Below are 23,156 nucleotides of genomic sequence, written 5' to 3'. Positions count from 1 at the left end.
CCCCCCCCCCCCCCCCCCCCCCCCCCCCCCCCCCCCCCCCCCCCCCCCCCCCCCCCCCCCCCCCCCCCCCCCCCCCCCCCCCCCCCCCCCCCCCCCCCCCCCCCCCCCCCCCCCCCCCCCCCCCCCAACAAGAGAACGGAGCAGGGGCGAGTCAACTCTGACAAGGGAAAAGGAAACCAGATACGAAGAAAAGTTCTCAGCTCTCGCTAAGAGGTCATAGCAAAGAATGACAGATCCAGGGACAGTGACGAAGGCACGACGTCTGAAGGTGCCAGGAAGCAGAAGAGACATAAACGGAAGAAGAAAAAGATCAAAGCTCAGGTGAGCGAGCCCACTCGGAATCATCGCTCTTGATGCCACGCTCTCCAGCTCTGAATCAGAGTCTCTTCTCTCGCTTGCAGGCGGGACCAGGAGTTGCGATATACTAGAGTATGAATAGCCTGATAACGAAATGCAAAGGACCTAGGTAAGAACCGATGAACGAAAGACACCAAAATGAACGATGCGAAGAGCGAAATGCGAAAACCGGGAGAAGGTGTCTCTGTACGGAGAGGTGTCGCGACGATAAGATGGATGCAAGATGAGTAGACTTTAGGCCGCAGAGAGCAGGAGTGCTTTCTCCCCAATTCCGGATAATGTGTCAGAATTGAGATCACCCGTATCGAGAAGATCAATCGTGATCTTTGGCTGTCGAGACAGACTGAGAGCGTCAGTTTGCAGAAAGAAACAAGCGACGAGACAGGTGCGGTGCTTACAGCTCGCTTGACTCCCGCGTTCGTGACCACTGTGGAAAGATTCTCGCCGAGCTTTTGCTTGATTTGGCCTACTGGTAGTCCTTCGAATTCCTCCATGAAGTGCCCAAACGACTCGAGCTTTTCAGGACTCGGAATTAAACGCTGCAAGACGGGAGTAGCAACGGGAAGAAGGCGAACGATCTCGAATGCGGGAAGTTTCGCGAAGAGTCGAATCAAGAAGGGAGAGTTTCGACGGCAGTGGAGGACACTTCGATTTGCTGGGACGACTCTTCCGGAGAAGCTATTCCTATGGCAGGTCAGTACTCATCGCTTCGAATCGCGAATTCTCAACTTTGCACTCACGCTTGTCGCCGTCGGTAGCGGTAGTCGTCTCCTCAGCTTGCTGCGGTCTCAGCCCTTCTTCTTTCGACGCTTCGAGCACCAGCAGGGCGTCTTGAACTTTCTGCTGAAGTGTGTCGGGATTGAACAAGCACATCAATCTTTCTTTCTTCGGTAGCTGCACGAGTCAAAGTTATCGCTTTCAGTTGCTGGTCGAACGTGCTTAGCCATGAGAGACGGGAGAGCTCACCCCTTTGATCAGCTGGACAACTTCACCGGCGTTTTGAGGGCTGAGGATCTTGACGCCTTGACCGCATGGAGGAGTCCTTTGTCGAGAGAGCGACAACAGAAGAGAGGGCATCGGCCGAAATCTAGGCAGGACTAGCCAACTAGTGAACCAGGGTTGGTTGACCTCCTGAAGTCTGAGCGTGAAACCAACGTTAGGAAGGGGTCATGAGAGGGTGAAGGAGAATTGCTCACCAGTTGGCTTAGTTTGCGCTCCTCGTCGCTTACTTCGCTTCCCCGGTCTCTCCCTGTGGACTCAACCTCATTTACCTGATCTGCTTCGGCTCACGCAACCTGACCGTGATGTGCTTGATCCCGTCCAGTTTTCCATCCATTTCGGGCCTCGCGAAAGCTGTTTGTTCTGCTCTTCAACCGAGACGAAACCGGTTTCTTTCGAGTGCGAAGTCAAAGGATCCGTCACAACTCGTGCCGAGACGACAAAGTCGTAAGAAGAGAAGAGGTTGTAGCAGTCGAAAGTGAGCGAAGGGCCGACGGCAAATATCTGACGAAGAGATTGCGTAGGGAATCGCGCTGCGGGTTAGCGTGCGGTATCAGCGGCGGATTCTGGTAGTCACGATAGCGCAATGGCGGTACACTGACTTACGAAGATCAATCTTAAGCCTGTCCCATCCAGCAGCTTCGGCGGAGGTTTCCCTAAATCGACGCTTTTGTGACGCGAGGTGTCTCCAAGGTTGTTCGACCATTGAGATGTGCCAGAAACGTTTCTCGACACGGACAGCGACACTACCTTGGGCGCGATGTCGGCCGGAGAGGGGAAGAAGTTGAATCAGATCTGCGCAGATTGCTCGCGTACCGACACCTTCAACCCGGGACCCTTGCCCTCCGTGATGGCTATCCTGAGTTTCGCGCTCTCTACGGCCTCATCAGTGACCTCTTATGGACTCTCCGCAGGTACGCTCCTTCTCGCCTTGATCTCGGTCGACTTTCGGATGTTGCTGACTTGACCCCCCCCCTTGTCTCTCTCCCTCCTGTCCGGCTGTACTGCGACCTGCGTGTAAAATGGTGAACCGAGCAGCTACATCATACGTCTCGAACCGATCGCAAGATTCGAAAGAAAACGTTCCTCCCACTTCTTGCTCTTCCTCCTCTTCCAGCTCCTCGTCCTCCTCCTCAGCTTCCCCTTCCACCCGTCGAACCTTACAGCGACACACCACCTCCGCTCGAGACCGGATACCTAGTTACCGAGCCTCTACGTTCCTAAACTCTCCCTCCTTTGATTCAACGTCGACGAACTCGAAGAAGAATCAAGACTCGAGAGGGGAAGCAGAAGACCTAGTGGATCAGATCAACGAGACGGATGAATTGTATGAGATTCTGGGAGTGGGGAGAAAGGCAAAGGGGGAGGAGATTAGGAGAGGTTTTTTGGCGAGGAGTAGGGTTTGTCATCCAGAGTGAGTACTCTCCTCTATCCTACATGGTTCTAGCGGCGACGTGGGGTAGAGAACGTAGCGGAGGAGGGATGCCGCGAAAGTAGAACGTGGCGGAGACGCGAATACCGCTGAGACTGAGAGAAGTCGTTTACGAAAACTGACATTTACTCGATTTCCTCCCTCCACTCGTTCCCAGTAAACTTCCGCACTATCCACCATCAACAACTGCGTTCCAACGACTCTCGTATGCGTACGAGACGCTGAGCAAAACGAGTTCGAGACGGATATACGATCTAGGTGGAATGAGATCTTTCGAGAATGGTGAGCTTTCGCCCTTTTCCCCATTATCTCGTGCTTTTCTCTCAGACGGAAATTGATGTCTATCACTCGTCGTCGTAATTTTTAGGCCCTTCGACTAGCTCAGCGGCGGATGGAGCGGCAGCTGATGAAACGTTGAATGGAGTTCTACGGAGCGTGATCAACGAGGTGAGCTCATTCGTCAATCGACACTCTTCTGATCTCGCTGAATCTTCGTGACGTGAATAGTTTCTGAATGGCGACTTCGAAATGATTCGGGTGTTCGTTAGTGAGTCGAGCTCTACCCTTCTTCCACTATCGGCGAAGTTGCTCATCGACTTCCCTTTCGCGTCACAGCTGCCCTCAATGAAGGTTCACCCGGTCTCAACCTCGGCGAAGACGCAATCGATAACCTCGAATCCGCATTCCGTAAAGCTCGAGAAGTTCTCCTCGGTCCGTCCTTTCCTCCTCCTCCTCCTTTTCCCTCCTTACCCCCTCTGCTCACACCTCTCTCCACGTGTTCTCCTACTCTACAGCTGGTCAAAAATACGCCTTACTCGTCAAATTCTCGTTGATCAGAATGTACGAGATTCAAATCAGTCTTCGACGTTTGAGCTATTTCGACTTGTACGGACGGTTGAGATTGACGATTGAATTGATGAGATGTATGGTCGAGGTACCTCTCATTCTCGATAAAGCTATGAGGGAAGACGTTTCTCCATCTTCATCTTCAACGAATAACAACTCGAGTTCTTCTTCTTCGCAAGCGAGGAGATCCTCGGAGGGAACGACAGAGAAGGGAACAGAGGGAATGGGACAGGGTCAATTGGAGAGGAGAGGGATTTTGGGAGTGAGGACAAAGGGGATGTTGGTACTCACTTGTAAGATGTTGGAAAGAGGAGAGAGTTGGGTTGGGGGGAGTTCGGCGAGTTCGAATGGGAGTGAGAGGTGGAAAGACGACGAGGACGAGTCGTCATCGACACAACCTGGAACTCGTTCACCAGATCCAGGCACCAAAGGAGGCGAAGCTGAGAACGCTCGAGCTCGCGAGTAGATACCCCCTTTTCTTTTCCGTCTTTCCGTTCTTGAAACCCGTACTTTTTATTACCTCGATACACCACTCTTCTCTGTGTTCACCTTGACGTTATTCTGTTTCTTGCCATTCTCTACGTTGCAAACTTTCTTCTCTCTGTCTCTCCTTTTTGTCGTTTCCAATACTTCTCTCTCTCTTTGCAAGCCTTTCGATTCTCTCTTGCTCTCTCGTCGAAGGTTCTTGATTGCAGCACGACCACAATCATCCATGTTGTACTTCATTCGATGTCATAAGCTTTCAGGATCCCATGGAGGTTCGAACGAGAATCGGGATCAGGAACGCTTCCGAGTCCTGCGAGCTGTGGACATTGAAATGTTCGTCAGTTCGAACTGTACGAATTCTCCGGTCTGCAAGAGTCCTTACCCAGCGCATTGTCGGTCGACCGTGAGGGCAAGCCTGTTCGAGGGAAGCTAGAGTCAGACGAAAGAGTCGCGAAAAGAGTATACGAGCGAGAGAGTTTTACCCAAGGTTGATCCATTTCACTCATATGTCGAATGATCTGCGCGGTCCTACTCTGTCAGCCATCTATTAATCTTCGCTGAGGAATTCGAGAGACGCACCGAAGTCATTTGTTTCGAATTGAGTGCTTTCCCAATCATGACGGATTTCCTACAAGCTCGACTCGCAAACATTTTCCTAGTCTTTGATGGTCGGACTATTTCGTTCCCTGCTCGATTCCCGATCAAGTCGAGTAGTTCTTCGAAATCTGTGGCCGACGATACGAGGTTGATCAGCTGAGAATGGGAAAGAGGGAGAGAGAGAGAGACTGGAAAGCGTACCGGCGATATCGAAGACAGTCTTGTTACTGACTGGTTGAGCTAACAGTTTGACTCGTTCTCCAACGTCGGCATCTTCATCGACTACGACGTCGTATCCGTTTAAACGGAGGAGATCGAGGTGTTCGATTGCTGTGATTTCGTCGTGAGATGGTAGATTGAGGACTCGGGGGCTGTCGACACGAGATGTCAGCTCTCTCAATCGAGAATTAAGGAGACGAGATGAGGTAGAGAGAGAGAGAAACTCACGCGAGTAGACTTTGGGATTGGATGACGGTCTCTGCTTGAAGTTTTTCAAAATTGTATTTCTCATCCGAAGCGTGTTGGTCGATAATGAACAGATCATCGTGAAGGTCTCCTGCCTTGTCGTTCGTCATATTCTCCTTCGAATCGACTTTACGACGAGCGATGATGAACCCTAAGTTGAATTGACCGATAACTTCCATCGCTTCGAAATCGTCTTTCGAGACGACTCTCGATAGAGTTGCTTCGGCTGCATCATCGGATTGTTCGAGTCCCGCCATGACTAGATCGTCTTCATCGTTCGGAGTTGAGGCTAAGAGATCAGGAGATCCTTCGCAGTGGCGAGACAGAGCGACTTCAGCGGAGAAATCGGAAGACCAAATGGCTTCGAGCGAGGAGAAATCGAGTGAGAGAGTCGTGTCGGCAGCGATGAACGTTCCTGCGATTTCGGCTGGAGCTCCTCCGAATGGTGCTTCCGTTCGAGGGATCGAGGTGTTGTCCGGCTCTTTCTGTGGTTGATCAGGGGTTTCCGTCGGCGAACCATGAACGCAAGCGCAAGATGCTGAGATGATTTCGAGTTCGTCGTCTTCCTCTTCCTTTTCCTGTGATTGCTGAATCGGGTCTGAAGGTTGGAAGCTGTCTTCGACGATTTCGAGATCACTTCCTTCGTCCTCCTCCTCCGCTGTTCGTTCCTTTCGTTTCGGTTCGGCTTCGTCTTCTCCCGCATTCGTCTCTTTTTCTTCGCCAAGATCACCGTCGTCTCGCTCAGCAGTATTAGACCCGTCCTCACTTCCCTCAAGCTCGTCCTCATCGACTCCTCCCTCTGCTCTTCTCGATCTTTCTTCCTCGTCCTCATCTCCAACACTCCTCTGCTGTGACGTAATACTCCCACCAGGTCTCACAAAGCCCTGTAACAGATCTTTCATCGCTTGCACCTTGTTTCCTTGATCTGCTTTCCCTTTTCCTTTCCCTTTTCGATCTACCTTCTTCTCTCCCGGATCATCGCCAGAGTCTCTGCCGAAGTTTAGCTGAGGCTGTCTTAGCTTTGTCGAGGTTTGTTGTTGACGAGAAGGAGGAGAAGGCGAGCGAGAAGGTGAACGAGAACGAGAACGAGAACGAGAACGAGAACGAGAACGAGAACGAGAACGAGAACGGGAACGAGCTCGAGGAGAAGAATGGAGAACTTGTTCTGCGAGAGCTGGAGTTGGTGAAGGAGAGGAACGGAAGAGAGGGACAGAGTTCGAAGCTGCTGAGAGAGGTGAAGTTGGGTTTCGTGCGATTGGAGAGGTCTGCGAAGCCGAAGGAACGGGGTTTTCGTGAGGGGGAGAACGAACGGGAGAAGAGGAAGACGAGGCGGCAGCTTCGTGCTGTCGTCTTGCTGATGGCGATGACGTTCTCGACTTTTCGAGTTCGACCGCTCTTCGTATTGGAGATGGAGGAGTCGGGAGTTCGAAAGATTGTTCAGAATCGTTTATGAGTGCTTGAAGTTCTCGAGGAAGGTTCGATACTTGAGTTGTAGCGAACATTCCCGCGTCGATTTCCATATCCATTGATTCGTCAACGGCCCCTCCTTCAGATCCGACCGGGGTTTCCTCGACTTCTGCTTGCTCCTCTGCGTCTGAATTGGTTGAGTCGTCGGTCTTTCTCCTCTTCCTGGGTCTCTCCTCTCCCTCTGCGGGATCCGCTTCACTTCTCTTGTGAGGAGTCCCGTCCCCTTCGCTCGAATCGATACGTTCGACCGCTTTCCCTTTCGAACCTTGCGATGATTTATCGTTCTTCCCAATTTGAGTCATTTCGAAAGTCGCCTGTGAAGGTCGATAGAACTCTTCGAGAGCAGTCTACGCAACAACCACGATCGTCAAAAAAGATCTCCATCGTAGAGGAGGGAGGGTCAATCTAACCTTGAGAGCAGCGATCAAGTTTCCTTCGCTATGGAGGAAGATCGTTCGTTTGTCCGGACTGACGTTGACATCGTAAGCATCTGCAACGACGACGATGGTTCATGGATCGATCAGTTCGGGCAAGACTGAGATCTCATAAAACCGTTCGACTTGCCAGTTGCGAGTTGAAAATCGGCAACGACTGTCGGGAAAGAACCTGGAACGAAGGACTTGTAGACTTCATTGGCGGCTTTCGCGATCTACGTAAGCCACGAGTAGGAAGGTCAGATGGAGACTCAGACTCAGGAAGGGAGAAGAAGCGAGAGAAGACGAACTTTAGTCGGATGAAAAGGTCGACCATTGATGTAGTAGAACTGCCGATTGCCTGACGTTCGACCATTGCCAGCACTTGGTTTCGAGATAAGTCCTTTTACGATCACTTCCGTCGTTCTGACTCAAGTAAAGGTCAGGCGGAGTCAAAGCGCAAATTATGAGCGAGAGCACGAACCCTGCGTTTCCCTCAGTCCATCTCAATACGCTCTTGTCGGCTGCTACTTCGAGGTCGAGAGATAGATCGAGCATGGTTTGTAATGATTTTGGGGCGAAAATTGACGAGAAATTCGATCTCAACGACGGTGAAGCTGGCGATTGTAAATGAGTCATTGTTTTCCTGTTACACAATAACAGTCAGTCCTTGTTCTCCTCTTACGGACAAGTAAACGAGAGTAGGGCTGACGATTTCGTCGTATTCTTCACCTCGAACCTCACTCCGGTCGAAATCAACGCATAAGCCTGAAGTATTTCCAACGCTTTCCCAAATTCCCTCTTTGCGTTCTTGATCAATTCTTTCCTCCTGACCGGTAACGGCTCGAACAATCTCTCAACCTTGATCGTGGTACCTTTCGAACGAGCGATTTTACCTCCGATGATACATTCTCCGTTGCGTTGAAACGTGAGGGAGGTACCGATTGGAGCGGTCGATGAGGTCGAGGTGATGAGGGACAAGTGAGCTGTACCGCAGAGGGAGGAGAGAGCTTCACCGCGGAAACCGAGGGTTGAAACGGAGGAGAGGTCGGAAAAGGAAGATAATTTCGAAGTGTGATGCTTGAGAGCTGTGCGGACAATATTTGGACATCAGACGTCGCTCGGCTGCGTTAGATGATACCAGCATCCAGTACGCACCTATTCCAGACCAGTCTTCCTGGTCGATTCCTTTCCCATTATCCTGAACTTCGATCGATTCAACTCCATGCTCCTTGAATTTCACGTCTGTTTCGCGTGACGATCAGTTCTCAGCTGTATAGAGAGCCCAGAAGTGTGACTGACCGATAGAAGTAGCTCCAGCGTCCAAGGCGTTCTCGACAAGTTCCTTTACTGATGAAGTCAAAGTGGGGGCGTCAACGAGCTCGTTCTAGCCTGTGAGAGCGTGCAAAGGCTCACCAGCAGTCTGTAGATCAATCACAACCTGTCCACTCGTCAGACTGTGGATCGAGGACGAGTCGATCGCTGTTGGAGAGAACAGAGGCGAATCAGCGCGTTGAGCAAGGCCGGGAGGCGAGGGGGAGAGGAAGGGTACCCTGGATAGACATGATGAGCTCCTAGGAGCGCGCTGGAGCGAGTTTCAGGCGATTTATCGAAAGTGAGGTGAACGGTTGAGTGAGCAAACGAGACTCTCGTAGAGTTGTTACTCTTACTCTCTCTGTCTCTCTCTCTTGGGGAATTATAGATATCGCGAGGTATCGCAAGAGTCAACAAATGGAATAGCAAAATGTGACAGCAAAACGAGGCGAACACTAGGAAGACAACGAACAGAAAAAAAAAGGAAAAACGAAAACTCGACGGGTCCAGAGAGAAAGGGAGAGCTGACAACAGAGACAAAACGAGATAGGAATCCAAAGACAGAGTGTAGTGTAGAAGAACAACATCCAAGTTGAGTGCGCACAGGAAGAACCCAAAGAAAGAAGTCTAATAGGGAACCGGTAATTGAGGGATCAATCCATTCACCACCTCCATTTTCGCCTCCCTCAATTTCCTCAACCGTTCCTGTGCGTCCTCGTACGATTCCCCGGGCCACGCTCCTCCTTCGCTATGATACGGAGTATAGAGTCCAGGGTTGCGACCGTACGACTCTTCGAGTTCGATTTCGGTGAGGAAGGTTTGGTACGTGTCGTGATCGGGTTGGGGAGGGGTGTTGAGGGAATCGGCAGAGGAAGGGGAAGAGGTTTTCGTTGATTTACTGCTGCTGGAGGAACCGGTTGTCGAGGAAGTGGATGACTCGCGTCGAGGTGCTCCGCCGAATGCGGTGGGCATGGTCTATCAATCGAGAGAAAGAGTGTCAGAAGTTGCTCAATCGAAGAGAAGAGGCAAGAGAGTGAACTAACGTCTTTGAACCAACGTTCTCCACCTCCTCGAGCCATTCCTCCAGGTAAACTTCGAAGGATCTCTCGACCGTTTCGAATTCGAGCGAGCATCGTTCGATTCTCTTGTTCACGAGAAGGAGTCATTCCCAATCCTCCAACTATCGAGATCGACGATCAAGCAAGAGTCAGTAGCGAACTCGGTAGAACAAAAAACTGAGCGAGAAAGAGAGAGAGTTTTGACTGACGAAGAGGTTTGAACGGATCAACCTGTTGTAAAGCCTCCTCACATTTCTTCTCCATATATGACAACATTCTCGCCAAAATCAACAACGGGAAACTCGACAACCTCGAAAGTTCCGCCAAAACGATACTATGTTCTGAAAACGGGGCTGGACTTTGAGCGAGGAGAGCCCTCACGGCCGAGAGGAACGACATCGCTGGATGACTCGTACAGAGGTGGGAACGTGCTTGCCATTCTTTTGAGGTTTCGGCGGACCAGGCGAATTCGGAACAGGGGAGAGCGAGATCCATGTCGCTTAGTTGAACGAATTGGGGAGCTCCGGTAGCGATAGAGTGCTCGAGATCGAGGAGGAAGACGATAAATGTGACCCTGTAAGCATGGAACGAGAGTCAGTTGCGAGCTTGAGAAGAGCGAGATGAGGGCAAACTGACCGTTTCCACGTCTCGACTTTGACCCAATCTTTCCAAGCCTGTTCCACCACTTCAGTCGGTGCATCATCTGGAGGGAACGTCACATTCGCTTCTCGAACCATCTTCGGAACGTCTTGTTGTTTGAACATGTAAATGAGCGAAGTGTGGAATTGTTGAGCCAAAAGTCGTTCTGTTCATTCATTTTCGAATATTTGTAAGTATTTCCTCTTCTCCCGGAAGTGAAACTGTCACTTCAGAAGAAGGAACTTACGTTGTTCGTCCCGATGGAAGAAACCGAGAAGTTGGTACAGGAGCAAAGATTGAAGTGATGCGAATCGATCGTCCCAATTCTTCGAAGGATCCAAGAACCCTGAACTCCCCAAGATCACCCACGAATCAGCTTGGAATCCTGTTCGCTCGAAGATCTTGGTTACTCACCTCTGATCAAGAATACTCGTTTCTCCACGAGCATTTCATTCGAGAACGATTGACCTTCGGGTTCGTAAGCTCCTCCAACGATCGTCAAGGCGAACGCGTTATGTAGTGCCATCTTGTTGATCTCTACTGAAGGAGCATGGAACACTGGGATCGAAGGTAGGAGAGTTTCGGTCGCTTTCTTCGCGTATTGAGAGAGCGTTTTGAGTGGTGGAACGTGCCAAGGGTATAGGTCTGTCATCGTACCGTATGTCAGTATCCAATAGCTGATACTGAGCGAGAGTTAAGGGAGAACGTACAAGCGACATTAAACATTTGTTCAGGGAATTCAAACCTCCGATCGCTTTCATCCTGAAACGGTGTAGTCCCTGGATCAATGATCCAATCCGGGAACAACTGAGGTTCCGTCGGGAACCCAAGATCCAACGCTGAAATCCCTCGAACTCCTCCGGCATTGAAGTACGACGATAGAGCGATCGCGGCGGGAGATTCTTCGATCGGAGTATTGACTTTCGAGGAACCGAACCCGTCGAGTCCTCCCATTAGGGACCAATCGTTCTGATGATTACCGGCGAGGATCGCGTTCGACGATGATGAGGAGACTTCTTTCCGTTTTCCTCGATTCCTTTCATCCCTTCCAACGTTTTCAATCTCGTTGTTTCGGACCGATGCGACACGTTGACTTTCTCCTCCTCCTCCTCCTCCGCCACCGTTCGCAGAATCTCCTGAATCACCTCTCGACATTCCCGGTCTAACAACTGACATTGGACTCTTCATTAAATCCCTCAAAACTTCTGAAGCGAGTACTTCATCCGCCGAGAACGAACCCGTTCCACTCAACCCTGGTGCGAGTGTATCGGTCGTCGCTGTTCCAGGTCGGAATACCGAAGCTGAAGAAGGAGAAGTATCGGTCAAGGTCGAGGTTTGTTGTGCGGGTTGAGTAGATTGAGGGGGAAGAGGATTCGATTGAACCGAGTTTCGATTTTGGTGGAGAGATTCGTGATGTTGTCGCAAGTAATGGGTGAGTGATTCAGCTGCGATCGAATCTGAAGTAGAAGGAACCGTGATCGTTTCGGTTGGAGCGGAGGAAGTCGAATTGGGATGATAGAGGTTCGGAGAAGGAGTTGAACGAGATGGACCAGGGACGGGATACCCTTGTTGAGGGTGAGAGTATGCATGGTAGTACTGAGCGTGAGAGTAGGGGTTGCTGTAGGAGGGGATGTTGTAATGAGGGTAGGTTTGTTGTTGAGGCGTCGAAGAGTAAGGATGAGGAGGAGGAGCAGAGTAATAGGAATTGTAGCCCATTCCACTCAGTTCGTTCGGTCGTTGATGATGCTGATCCTGTGCTGCGAGATGATCTGTATTCTGTGACTGTTGTAGATCGTTGAGAGGAGTAGGATTGGTAGCGGGAGAAGTCGATTGCGAAGTCGAAGCGACGGGAGGAGTTGGTAGCATGAGGAGGTCGTCGTCGTCGTCTAGACCTTTCACGGCAGGAGATCCAGCGGTCGAGGGACCTTCAGGTGAGGTCGCAGAGGCTGAACGAGTTCGAGTTCGTTTCGTCGTGCGGGTGCCAGACGACGAAGTTTGAGCTCTCTCTGATCCTGGCGGAGGTCCGCTCACTCCTAGTTCTTTCGCTTTAGAACAGGTCTTGTAATGTCTCCGTAGGAGGTCACTATCGAACAAACGACAAAGTGAGCGTGAGTCACGAAGGGAAAGAGAGAGAGAGAGGGAGGGATGTCTCTCACCTTCTCGAGAATCCATGAGCGCAATACTCGCACGAGAACGGTTTCTCTTTCGAATGTTTACTCCTGTAATGTCGTGCCATATACTGTTCATCCAATTTCAAGCAGAGTTAGACAGATTTCAACTTGGCCGGCCCTTCGAAGGGAGAGATGAGATGAGAGATGAGAGAACTCGCCTCTTTCCTCGAGAACGTCTTTTCACATTCTGAACAAGGGAACTTCTGTCCTGATGCACTCCCTCTGGGTGCGGGTGCCATCTTCTTGTCGTTTCGTTCTGTTTTGAGAGGGAGAGAGGGTGGAGGAGGGAAGGGAGAGAGAGAAGAGTGGAGGGGGAAAACAAGACGCGCGTCGACTGTGTCTAGCTTGGACTTGTTGTAGAGGTTGATGTAGAGTACAGGGTATCGACTCGTCCGAAGTTGCAGAAAGAAGCTGGGGGTGGAGGAAAGGAGAAGGAAATCCCTCTGCAATTTCCTCAGAGTCTCACTCTCGATCAACTCTTCCGATCTACCTCTGAACGCACTTTGTCGAACTCGAACAGCGATGTGATAACAACAGCAAACAGTGAATACAGAAACGACAATAATCGATCATTTTAAGAGACCGTCTCTGATTCTCGCACCCTTCTCCTTCGCCCGTAAGAACTCCAACCTCCGCTCATACTTCTCTTCTGTCCGTCGTTGTCGATCGAGAAGCTCCTCCATCGAAATCCGTAGCGCAAGGGTCGGTTCGAGGAGATGAGGCGATAAATTCGATTCGAATTCCGTGGGAAGGGGTATCTTTGAACTGAGCAAGAATTGCGGGAGCGGAGGATCCGAGAGTGTCGAAGTCGTCGTTATCCGAGACTGTTCGATCGTCGCCGGAGTCGCCGTCGCCCGTTGAGAGGAGGGTAAAAACGACGCTCTCCTGAAAATCCCTTTCTTCGCAATCTGTCCCTCGTCCTTCTTCTCCACCTTCTCCTGGCTCATCTGCCTCTGCTCCCTCTCTCTTCTTGCCATTTCCCTAACTTGTTTGACGACAGTCCCCCCAACTTGTCTCTCCCAATCCTGAATCCTTCCCCTCTCCAACCCTTTCCAACTCTCTTTCATCCTCTCCCATTCTCCCTCAATCTCCCTAATCTCCCTCTCCAATTCCTGCGCAGTAGGTTCCCTCCCCGTCGCAGCGAACAATAACGGGTCGGTGGAGGAAGTTATAGGAGGTAGGGAATGGGAAAGAAGAGTTTCGACTCCACTTCCTCTGTCGTGAGAATGCGTCGAAGAGTACCCTCCTCCGTGGGAGAGAGCGCTAGACGGACCTCCTCCTCCTCCGCCACTGTAGTAAGAGCGCGTGCGGAGCGATGTAGGGGAACGAGGTGCGTGATTGTTGGAGCGACTTCCGGAAGAGAAAACACTCTCCCCTGAACGGATACCGCCTCCTCCTCCCCCTCCTCCTGCAAAGGAGCTTCTCCCGCCGTTTGAAGATCGAGAGCTACCACCACCACCAGCGAAATAAGTAGATGAACGAGAATCCATGGTCGAACTTGCGAGTCCTGGGTGATTTCGAATCGTTCGATTCCTCGCTGGACTCGTTGGAGGCGAGAGTTGTTTCGATCGTCCCGATCTAACACTCACTGAATCTGAAGGTCTAGGGAGTGGGGAAGCTGATCGGGGGTAGTCATTCGGCGATGAGAGAGGAGGGGTAACGACGTCCCAATCTGCGTCGAGGAGAGAAGCGGCGGAAGAAGAAGCTTCGCGACGAAAGAGCGAGTTGAGGGGTGGGAGAATCGAGTGGCGCTTGCTGTGATAGGAAGCGACGGAGGGGGCTCGAGGAGGGGAAGAGACGGGAGAGGCGAGAGTTTCAGTGTAATTGTCGGGAGGGGTTGAAGGGGTCATGGCTCGAGGACCGTTGGACATGACGAAAGTACTCATTCGTATTGAGGACGATTCTGTGAAAACGAAAAACTTGGGTCCGCGAAAATCACTAAGAGAGAGAGAGTTTCGACAAAAATCAAGCTCACCTCGACTTCTCGGACTCCTCAGGTTCCCGGTGAACCTCGGTACCGCCTCAGTTCCTTCACTCAATCTAGTCATACTCGTTTCCGCCTGATTCTTACTCGAATGAGTCTCGAAAACTTGTCTCCGTAAAAGTCGATATTCCTCATCGTCCAACAATCCATCCGCGTTCGCAATTGCCAATTCCTGTAACCTCGTCGCTAGCGTCTTCGTCTCTTGATTCGTCCTTGTAGGTCTCGAATGATCGATTTCGGGGGAGGAGGTCGCGAGAGAAGGGGATAAAGTTGGGTTTGAATTCGCAGAGGGAGAAGTCGAACTGGAGAGGGTCGTCTGATCGATGACTGAACTCTTGTCTTTACTCTTGAAGAAACTTCTCTTACTCCTAATCGAAGCTTGAGAGCTTGTCGTCATCCGTGGTTCTTCGACGTTGTTGGTGCTCGGATTTGGATTCGGATTCAACCATTTCCCACGCGACGACGCTCCATTACTCAGCTCCCTCTGTCTCGATCCCGCTGACTCTTCCTCTGTCCGCTTAGTATCTCTTGACCCTCGCTGCTCCTTCCCTGAAGAGATCGTAGACATCCATCTCCTCTCTTTCTCCTGTCGAGCCGTAGCAGGGGGTGGATCCGCTGGAGGTTCTTTGACGGTCGGGGCAGGTGGTTGTGCGCGTCTGAAAAAGTTCATTCGACTGGGTTGACTGAACGCGCTCAAGAGAGGTGGAGGAACGGGGTCGATCGAGGAGGAGAGAGAAGGGGAAGGAAAGGGGCACCAAAGTTGAGAGAGGGTAACTGAATAGATTGAGCGCGGTCTAGTCTAGCTTGATGTCGAGCATGAGATGTACTGGCGAGTGTCGTTGATGGTCGAGAGTGGTGAGAGGGAGAAGAGGAGTTCCACCGATCGAGTTCTCGCTCACGTGCACCGTAATCGTTTCCTGTCTCTTTCTCCTCTTGCTTCTGACGCGCTGCAGAGCATCTGTTACAAAGCTCACGAGCCCAGGCGCGTGGAAACGACCGACCCTCTCGGGGTTCGGGCGCTCGAGCGGTTTCTGACTCCTTCCGAGTTCCGAAATTTCTTGTTGATCTCATCTTTTCATCTTCTCTTCTCTTCTTCTGCTCTTTACGAATCGGCAACGCATCTATACGACTGTCAACCATGTCTTCCCTCGTACCAACCGCGCTTCAACCAACCGTCTCAAACCTCCTCTCTCTCCTACCTTCAACGATTCCTCGACCGCTGAAATGGGCGTTCTGGCTCCTCCTCTTCGTCAACATCAACGGGTTCCCAGGGATGTGGCACGCTCGGATCATTTGGCCGTTCCTTCGATTTCAATGGGAAGTCAAACTCGGGAGAGTTTGGAAGAACTGGCGTATCGGCGTCGAAGACGTCCAGAAGTTCAAGGTGAATACCCTCTCGTACTCTCCCAAGCGTAGCAATCAAAGCTGACTGCGTTGAGGAATGAATAGCTCTCTCGAACATTTCGAGCGACTCCCGATTCTTGCGATTCTTTCGGTTTACACTTGTCGAATTCAGAATACGCCGTCACAGTCGATCACGTCCGAGGTCCATTCGCGATTCAACTCATCGGAGAGTTCTATATGATTCCCGGAGCGACTTTTGCCCTTGGAGCGACCTCGTTCGAGTTCAAGAAAGAAATTCCTTTGATGGCGAAATTCGTCGTCGAGAACTCTTTACTCGGGTTCGATAAGAAATGGGTCAGCCTACTTTCACTCTTCCATTATTTCCCTCTGTTCGGGAAGCTGATTCTTGTTGTGAGTGAATAAAGATGTACATTCAAACTCGATTCCATTCCCCTCCCCATCCTAAAACCGGCACCGTAACGACCTACGCCCTCGTCCTCTCCCACCTCGTCATGAAACACAACCGCCGAACTATCTCTCCTCATCGAGCGATCGCGTTAGCAGGGTACGGGAAACACGGGAAAGAGAACTGGGAAATTGTGAAATCTCTCTCGGCGAAAGAGAAATTGCAATGGTTGGTCGAGGAAGGGGAGGGGGCGAAGAAGGGAGAGAAGATCGTCGTGGGTCAGGTCGAGTTGGGGTTGGAGAAGAGGGGTGAATGGCCCGGACAGTTGACGAATTAGATGGAGAATATTAGATCGAAGGCAGGCGTAGAAGCATAGCATAGCTTGGAGAGAGGCTTATAGACCTAATAATCATTACTTATTACCTCCCTATTCAGACGGTACCTTTGCTCGAGGAGATCGCGCGGGAGAGAGGAGGGAGCTTTCGAGACTTTCGTTTTCGGAAAGCTGAGCTTTTCGTGTGGGTCCTTTTGCTTTGTTCCTGTTTCCTTCTCTACGAGTTCTTCGCATCTATTTGCGGAGTTTGTGAGCTCGACAGTGCGCTTGCGCCAGGACGATCGAACGGATTCAGGCGACGGAGGACGAATGCATCGTTCGAATATGGTAGTGCGATTCGATTTCTTAAATAAGTGTACAAGGGGGACTGACTGACTAGACTAGAGGAGTATACGGGCGACGAGCGAGAGAGAGGGGGCACTTCAAACAGCGAAAAATAGGAACGAGAAGCGAGGGAAACGAAATAGGAAAAAAACCCGGACCATCTTACTCGGGGCGTCGAGGGAGAAGAGGAATCGAGAGCGAGAGAAAGGGAGATATACGACTGAGTGATGAGACGGAGAGAGAGGAGGATATATAGATTGTGGAAATCGATTAAAGGAAAACGTTGACAACAGCGGAGCGGGAGGGAAAGTGTGTGTGGGAACGAGTCTGTCGACTAGGAAGAGGATGCTGATTCAGGTTTTGCCGAGTCGGTCATTTCTTCGTCCTCCTTTGATGCTGATTCGTCGACGTCTTCAACTTGTTCGATCGATGCCGAAGAAGATTGTTCTTGTTCTTCCCGTTCGAATTCTGCCATTCTCGCCCTCAACGCGGCTTGAATCGTCGGTAAATCGAGTTCTTCTCCTTCATCGTCGCTCTCTTCTTCCCCAACTCCGTTTCCTCCTGCTCCTCCTCCAGCTCCAAGGCCCGATAAATTCATCCCTTGTACTCCACCTCCCGGTCCCGCTCTTCCGACCACGACTCCTCCTCCTTGAGCACCTCCCGATCCACCCGCCATCAAAGCTCCCCTCGGCCCGTTCCCTCCTTGCGCGAACGGTTCGACAAACTCTCTCGGAGTGTTGTAAGGTTCCGATTTCTCGACTCGTTCTTTAACCCATTCGTACCATTCTTCCAGTGTTCGATCCCCTAGGATCGCGACGACCATCATCGTCATATTATCGCAACCGACTCCTCCCCAATCTGAATCGGGCGCCAAACAACGATCCATCATCGTCTCGCAGATTTGTTCGAGAGTTTGATTCTTCGAGATTGATAATCGAACGAAATCGATCACTTGTTGAGAAGTGAGGACGTCCCAGATTCCGTCGCACGCTACGACGATGAATTCGTCTTCGGAAGTGTGGGTGTGAGTGTTGAGATCCGGGTCGGCAGTGACGACTTGTTGTTCGGCGGGAAGGGAAGGAGATTGTTTGAATTCGAAATCTCCTAGTGCTCGAGATAATGCGAGGTTACCTGAATATCACTCCAATCTCATCAGTTCAAACGTTCACTGCGATGAAGGAGAGGGAGGGAGAGAGAGATGATTTACCGTTTACTCGACCAAATTCGACGAATCCACCCGCAGCGACGATTCGAGAAGTTTCGGCCGCGTTCGTAGGTTTATGATCATATGATAAAGGTTTCGCTTCCCCTCCTACCGACATGACTGATCTAGAGTCTCCAGCGTTTGCCTAACAGCACGTTACAAGGACGCTCAGTCTCGACGTTCTACTGGGAGATCGAGCGGCTGAGAGCAATTCCGAGAGAACGTACGCAAATCAAGTCGAGTTCGGGAGTAACAATGACTCCAACTGCGGTACATCCAGAAGGATCTCCTTTGAAATCGGGATCTAAACAGAACCATTCAAACGAATCAGTTACGCTTGACTTGAGCGGAAAGGAGTTAGAGTGCTGTTGACTCACTCGCTCGTAGATCCTCATCAGTCTCTAGGAACGCTCTCTTGAGTGCGGCGTTCCATTCCTTCTTCTTGTAAAACTCGTTGGCGGCCAACCGATGATGTACCGTATCCCCCGCGAATTTCGCTACTGTCGAACCTGTTCGGCAGTTACTCATCATGCACCATCAGCTGAGATCCTCTAGTGGTCGAGAGATAGTGCGAGAGGATGAAGACGAACCACCATGACCGTCATAAACTGCGAAGAAGGAAGTTCGTTCTTTAGGCGGGACTGAATCTCCCTTCTCTGGGTCTAAGGAGAGAATCGCGGCGTGTGCATCTTCCATAGCTGATCATGATTCAAGCGTCGAAGGATGGAGTGGGTGGTTTTTTGAGTAAGAAAGTTGAGCGAAGAAGCACGCGAGCGGAGAGAAGAGGAGGCGAGATTGGGGAAATACGGCGGAAGGGGAGCGAAGGGCAAGAAGGAACGAGACAATGGTGGTCAGTTAAGGAAGAGCAAATCCATAGATAAGCCGATAGAAAGAAGCGAGGGTTCGGAGGAGATAGAGTGGGAAGTGCGTGGACTCGTGAGAGTCGGAAAAAGAGAACTAGTCGTAGGGAGAGACTCACTCAGGCGCCACCCTTGCATCTCACTCACTGCCCATGCTAACCTGAACAGATATAATCACGACCGATCAGTTCCAGCTCAGATGATGAGATGGAGAGAGAGAGGGAGAAATCAAATGAGATTCATCTCGATCTCTCTCTCTCCTCAAGTGGTAGGAAGAGCACTAACCGTGCATCTGCTCCGGATTGAGTGTGCTTTGTGGTTTCGGGTTCAGACAAGACTTGACCCATGATCGACGGAGAAGGAGTGACAAAAGTTTTCCCTTTGACTGTTTGAGGGAGAGAGAATGCGTGTGCCGATGGGGAATATCTAGCGGAGATCGAGTTCTAGAAGAAAGGAGCGTCTGGTTGGATCGAGTCTAGCGGTTGAGCGAGAGGTGGTGGGCAAAATGAGGGAGATTGTTCGCGTTTCGAATTTCATGATCAGTCATTGATTTTCGCAATTCGTTCCACCGACAAGTTGCAATGCAGGTATGATCTAGCTATCGTACAACCAAAGCGATATTCCTCAAACTCCCTGTCGCTTGATCAAAAATATTAACCATTTCTACTTTTCTTCCCTCCCCTTCCTGCTTATCCTCCTCCTCTGTTCCATACAGTCCCTCCACGAGCAATAAGTACCTATCCAGTACGACGAGGCTCTCTAGCGGAGGTCCAAGCCAGCTCCTGATCGTCCACCAAACCCTCAATAACCAAACTCCTTCTTTCCAATCCTCTTCCTCCTTCTCCCTTTCTCCCTCCTCTCCAAAGGGACACGGGAGCGGTACTTTCACGCCCTCCCCTTCACGAGCCACCATTCTCTCAATCGCTTTCCCTCGATATTCATTCCAATCCCGACAATCCGGAATCCTCCCAACTTTTCTTGCCCCAATCTCACTTCCAAACCCGTTCCATTCCAACTCGGCTTCGAGTCTTGAACGATAGGCGAGTTTGAAAGTGGCCGATTCGAACGCCTTCGTTTCTGCTTGCGAGAGATGCCACGTCGGGGGAGATTGAGGTGTTAATCGTAAGTGAGCGAGGGAAATCGGTTCGTTCTGGTTTGGGAGTGAGGCGATTGGCAAGATGGAGGCGAGGAACTGGGAGAGAGGGAAGAGGGAGGGAGTTTGGAGGTTGTAACAACATCCGACGAAGACGGCACGGGGAGCAGAAGAGAGTGAATCGAGAGAAGAGGAGGAGGACGAGAAATCGGTGAACGCTTTGATCGAGTCCGGGGTGAGATCCCCACATGCGTGTAGAGCAACTAGTAGAGGTGGCTCCCGTTTCTTGCTGGAGTCTTCGTCGTAAACGGGCGGCCATTCTTTGAGAACTTTTTTCACTCCTGGTTCGTCAAGCGATGAAACTCGATGCGTCAGACTCCCAATCGTCGGGTTCAACTCGGCCCTCTGTCGTATCCGGTCGAGTTTCTCTGCTCCAGTTTTCTGAGAGGGTGCCCAATCGACAGCGAGGACGTGTAGGTTTAGAGGAGGCGATGCGAGAGCTCGAGACAGGTGAGCCTGCGAGCCAGTACAACGCCTTGGTCAGCTGCTATGGGACATACACTAAGATTGGAAGTAACGCTCACTCTACCAGATCCAACATCAACGCAGTAATTACTCGGTTCTTCCGTCAACATACTTTCGACGAGCGAACAAAATTTCACAACTTCGTGATGTTTCTTGGGGGATTGTCCGGCTTTCAAGGCGTTCGTATGTTGCGCTTTCGCTTTTCCTTTGAGATGGGCGAGTGCTGGGTTGATCGAAGGAGGTGGGGAGGGTTGACGGGGTCGTGAGGTTGTTCCGGAGGAAGAGGACGGTGGATAAGATAAGATTGGGTTGAGGGAACAGGTACGATCGAACGAGAGGGAGCGACAAGAGGATAGGAAGGATTGTAGAGATGATGGGAAGGATTGGTAGATTGGACTTGACTGAAGAGTCGGAAGAGAGTTGCGAAAAACGAAAATCCGAAACAGATTCGATGTCAGCTCGCGGGGTCGTCTCCTCCAAATGTCACGGAGACTGCTCACAGTATCAGCCTTTGACAGCTCCTTCAGCACCTCGTTGCGTTTCTCGTGCTCCTTGATTGCCTGGAAATATTCCCTCCATTCGCTCGGCAGCGAGTCCCAGCATCTCTGACCTGGACTGCCTTCTCTCCTCACTCGTATCCGTCCTGATCCGTCTCGCGCACTGTATGATTCAAAGAAGTTGTTACAGGAGGAATTTGCGAGTTCTTGCGTGAAGGAATCGACGAGAGTGAAGTTGAGGAGCGTCGAGAGGTCGAACGGCAGTGCGAGACTCGCGAGAAGTTCCTGAACCATCTACTGAGGTCTCAGTATGCTTCAGAGCCAGATTCGAGGGGATGCTGAGATGTAGATGTTCAAAATATTCCCTCGATCTCTTTTCGCTTCTTACACTTCACATCGAACCTCCGACATCCGTTGAACGCTCTCAAACTGTTCCGAAGTATCATTGAAACGAACTTAGCCGGCTTCACTCGTTCAAGGAGTCGCCTCGTCCGAAATCTCGCCACCCTTTCTCAACATCCTCCTCCAGCCGAGCTTTCCCCTCCTCCGCCTCGACCCCAGACCGAGCAACGATCGCCCGAAAGGCGGGTGCATCATCCTCAAGTGCGATCAGCTATGGCCGCTCCCTCCCTCGCTTCGAAGACGTTCTACAAACGCCCTCTCCCCGATTCCTGTATCGCCTTCAACTCTCCCCCCGGTCGACAAATCTTCGCTCAAGCCCTCTCGGAAGGTAACCTCGACTCGTACTTCCTCCTCTCGCAGCACTTCCTCACTCAAAACGAACCCGCCTATTGCGCGCTCGGCACGCTTGCGATGATCTTGAACGCGCTCGAGATGGATCCTCAAAGGGTTTGGAAAGGTTCTTGGAGGTTTTACGATCAAGACATGTTGGATTGTTGTCGACCTTTATCGGATATCGCTCAAGTCGGACTCACCCTTGCGGAATTCGCTTGTTTGGCGAATTGTAATGGATTGAGAGCGAGAGTTCAGTCTCCGCCAGTGGGGATGACGGAGGAAAGTAGAAAGAAGGCGATTGAACAGTTTAGGAGGGATCTTGTCAAGGCTAGTAGAGGGAAGGAGGTAATGGCGTTGAGTTATTCGAGGAAAGTACTTGGGCAAACTGGGACGGGTCACTTCAGTCCGATTGGAGGGTACTCGGAAAAGGACGATAAGGTGTTGATCCTGGACGTCGCGAGGTAAGAGTTACTGCCGTTGTCGGATCTAATCGTGCGAGCTCACCACTCGGTTTCTCGATACAGGTTCAAATATCCTTCGTACTGGGTCTCGACAGAACTAGCTTACGACTCTATGGTCCCGATCGACGATGCGACGGGTCAACCGAGAGGCTACGTCATGTTCGACGTTGCTCCGAGTAGAGACATCGGAAGTCTCGCTGGAAAACAAAGTGTGACGACCTTGACTCTGAACAAAGTGAGTTTACCTCGTACTCTCAAATGACTCAGAATGTGCTGATCGTCTCTATCTGTGTCTAGTCTTCCTGGGCGGTTCTCTCGAAATCCCTCACTCGACTTCTCCTCGAAACCCCCAGATCATCAACTCTAGAATCCCTCCTCTCTCGACTTCTCACTCATCTATCCGCTCTCCCTACTCCCGCCGTCACTTCTCGTCCACTGCTCTCTTCATCCTCCGATTCTACAGACTCGCCCGCGCCTACAAGGCCCTCTTCTCCGTCCGCATCTTCACTCGATTCCCTCCTCTCGACTCTCACTTCCTCGTCTCTCCCTTCCTCCCCTTCGAATCCTCTCCTCTCTCTCCTCCTACTCGCTCTATTCTCTCCCCGGTCGGCACTAACGGCTCTCGTTCCTCCGCATCTCGCAACTCCACTGAGGGATTTGTTCGATGAAACGATTGAGAGGAACGTAACGGTGAAGGAGGAGGTGGAATTCTTGACGGGACAGATTGGGGCATTGGGGGAATGCTGTAGAGCTGAGGAAGAAGGAGCGGGAGCAGCTTGTGGATGCGCGAGTAAGAAACCGGAGCCGGAGGGGAAGAAGGGATGTCACTGAGCGAAGGAGTTTGAGGTCCCTTCGGCGGGGTTCAACAGAGAACGATACTGTCTACCTTCAACCTGGGCGTACACTGGGCTCGCAGGCGAGCTGCAGCGTCCGGACATCCTTTTCGAGCTCAATAGCTTTTTCTCCCTTCGTTTTTGAAGCCGAATTATAGATTTTCGAATTATGTAGAGATCATCGTAATACTACAACATCGGCATTGTAGTCGTTGCAACTTATCATCGAGATGCCTTGCTTAGAGAGTCACAAGCGAGCGCTGGCGCGCAAGTTTTCGATTTCTCCTCTTCTCTCAATTACCGCTTCTTTCG

General features: G+C 51.3%; 9 protein-coding genes across 9 annotated transcripts; 3 read left to right on the top strand and 6 right to left on the bottom strand.

Moving 5' to 3' along the window:
* Positions 1 to 591: 591 nt before the first annotated feature.
* JCM6883_002552 (uncharacterized protein) lies at positions 592 to 2,062 on the bottom strand (the record flags this gene model as incomplete). The annotated part of the gene is made up of 6 exons (XM_076632388.1): positions 592 to 687; positions 756 to 1,012; positions 1,098 to 1,251; positions 1,324 to 1,495; positions 1,658 to 1,889; positions 1,963 to 2,062. The coding sequence occupies 6 exons, from the start codon at positions 2,060 to 2,062 to the stop codon at positions 592 to 594; spliced, it is 1,011 nt and encodes a 336-aa protein (XP_076487728.1).
* A 144-nt stretch (positions 2,063 to 2,206) lies between these two features.
* JCM6883_002551 (uncharacterized protein) lies at positions 2,207 to 4,100 on the top strand (the record flags this gene model as incomplete). Its single annotated transcript, XM_076632387.1, has 7 exons — positions 2,207 to 2,270; positions 2,395 to 2,770; positions 2,946 to 3,070; positions 3,156 to 3,235; positions 3,296 to 3,335; positions 3,404 to 3,499; positions 3,583 to 4,100. The coding sequence occupies 7 exons, from the start codon at positions 2,207 to 2,209 to the stop codon at positions 4,098 to 4,100; spliced, it is 1,299 nt and encodes a 432-aa protein (XP_076487727.1).
* Positions 4,101 to 4,356: 256 nt separating this feature from the next.
* PMS1 (ATP-binding mismatch repair protein) lies at positions 4,357 to 8,627 on the bottom strand (the record flags this gene model as incomplete). The annotated part of the gene is made up of 15 exons (XM_076632386.1): positions 4,357 to 4,437; positions 4,503 to 4,535; positions 4,603 to 4,638; positions 4,700 to 4,845; positions 4,919 to 5,088; positions 5,165 to 6,996; positions 7,060 to 7,139; positions 7,214 to 7,298; positions 7,374 to 7,488; positions 7,547 to 7,708; positions 7,775 to 8,150; positions 8,221 to 8,307; positions 8,365 to 8,412; positions 8,479 to 8,544; positions 8,615 to 8,627. 15 exons carry the CDS (start codon positions 8,625 to 8,627, stop codon positions 4,357 to 4,359), a joined length of 3,330 nt encoding a protein of 1,109 aa, XP_076487726.1.
* A 376-nt stretch (positions 8,628 to 9,003) lies between these two features.
* On the bottom strand, positions 9,004 to 12,483 carry JCM6883_002549 (uncharacterized protein; the record flags this gene model as incomplete). Its single annotated transcript, XM_076632385.1, has 9 exons — positions 9,004 to 9,351; positions 9,420 to 9,556; positions 9,644 to 10,008; positions 10,071 to 10,239; positions 10,321 to 10,419; positions 10,488 to 10,718; positions 10,784 to 12,156; positions 12,230 to 12,312; positions 12,403 to 12,483. The coding sequence occupies 9 exons, from the start codon at positions 12,481 to 12,483 to the stop codon at positions 9,004 to 9,006; spliced, it is 2,886 nt and encodes a 961-aa protein (XP_076487725.1).
* A 330-nt stretch (positions 12,484 to 12,813) lies between these two features.
* On the bottom strand, positions 12,814 to 14,898 carry JCM6883_002548 (uncharacterized protein; the record flags this gene model as incomplete). Its single annotated transcript, XM_076632384.1, has 2 exons — positions 12,814 to 14,147; positions 14,220 to 14,898. The coding sequence occupies 2 exons, from the start codon at positions 14,896 to 14,898 to the stop codon at positions 12,814 to 12,816; spliced, it is 2,013 nt and encodes a 670-aa protein (XP_076487724.1).
* Positions 14,899 to 15,366: 468 nt separating this feature from the next.
* On the top strand, positions 15,367 to 16,315 carry JCM6883_002547 (uncharacterized protein; the record flags this gene model as incomplete). The annotated part of the gene is made up of 3 exons (XM_076632383.1): positions 15,367 to 15,612; positions 15,678 to 15,926; positions 15,998 to 16,315. The coding sequence occupies 3 exons, from the start codon at positions 15,367 to 15,369 to the stop codon at positions 16,313 to 16,315; spliced, it is 813 nt and encodes a 270-aa protein (XP_076487723.1).
* Positions 16,316 to 16,970: 655 nt separating this feature from the next.
* Positions 16,971 to 19,047, bottom strand: JCM6883_002546 (PP2C family serine/threonine-protein phosphatase; the record flags this gene model as incomplete). The annotated part of the gene is made up of 7 exons (XM_076632382.1): positions 16,971 to 17,767; positions 17,844 to 17,985; positions 18,068 to 18,144; positions 18,218 to 18,349; positions 18,431 to 18,538; positions 18,820 to 18,860; positions 18,986 to 19,047. 7 exons carry the CDS (start codon positions 19,045 to 19,047, stop codon positions 16,971 to 16,973), a joined length of 1,359 nt encoding a protein of 452 aa, XP_076487722.1.
* A 251-nt stretch (positions 19,048 to 19,298) lies between these two features.
* JCM6883_002545 (uncharacterized protein) lies at positions 19,299 to 21,109 on the bottom strand (the record flags this gene model as incomplete). The annotated part of the gene is made up of 3 exons (XM_076632381.1): positions 19,299 to 20,309; positions 20,378 to 20,719; positions 20,819 to 21,109. The coding sequence occupies 3 exons, from the start codon at positions 21,107 to 21,109 to the stop codon at positions 19,299 to 19,301; spliced, it is 1,644 nt and encodes a 547-aa protein (XP_076487721.1).
* Positions 21,110 to 21,430: 321 nt separating this feature from the next.
* Positions 21,431 to 22,842, top strand: JCM6883_002544 (phytochelatin synthase family protein; the record flags this gene model as incomplete). The annotated part of the gene is made up of 3 exons (XM_076632380.1): positions 21,431 to 22,011; positions 22,075 to 22,246; positions 22,309 to 22,842. 3 exons carry the CDS (start codon positions 21,431 to 21,433, stop codon positions 22,840 to 22,842), a joined length of 1,287 nt encoding a protein of 428 aa, XP_076487720.1.
* Between the last annotated feature and the right edge of the window lie 314 nt (positions 22,843 to 23,156).

This window comes from Sporobolomyces salmoneus (genome assembly GCF_050403485.1).
Source record: "Sporobolomyces salmoneus JCM6883 DNA, S_salmoneus_JCM6883_v1_ctg25, whole genome shotgun sequence".
Lineage (NCBI taxonomy): Eukaryota > Fungi > Basidiomycota > Microbotryomycetes > Sporidiobolales > Sporidiobolaceae > Sporobolomyces > Sporobolomyces salmoneus.
Note: the sequence above shows the minus strand (reverse complement) of the source record. Positions and strands in the feature narration are given on the sequence as shown.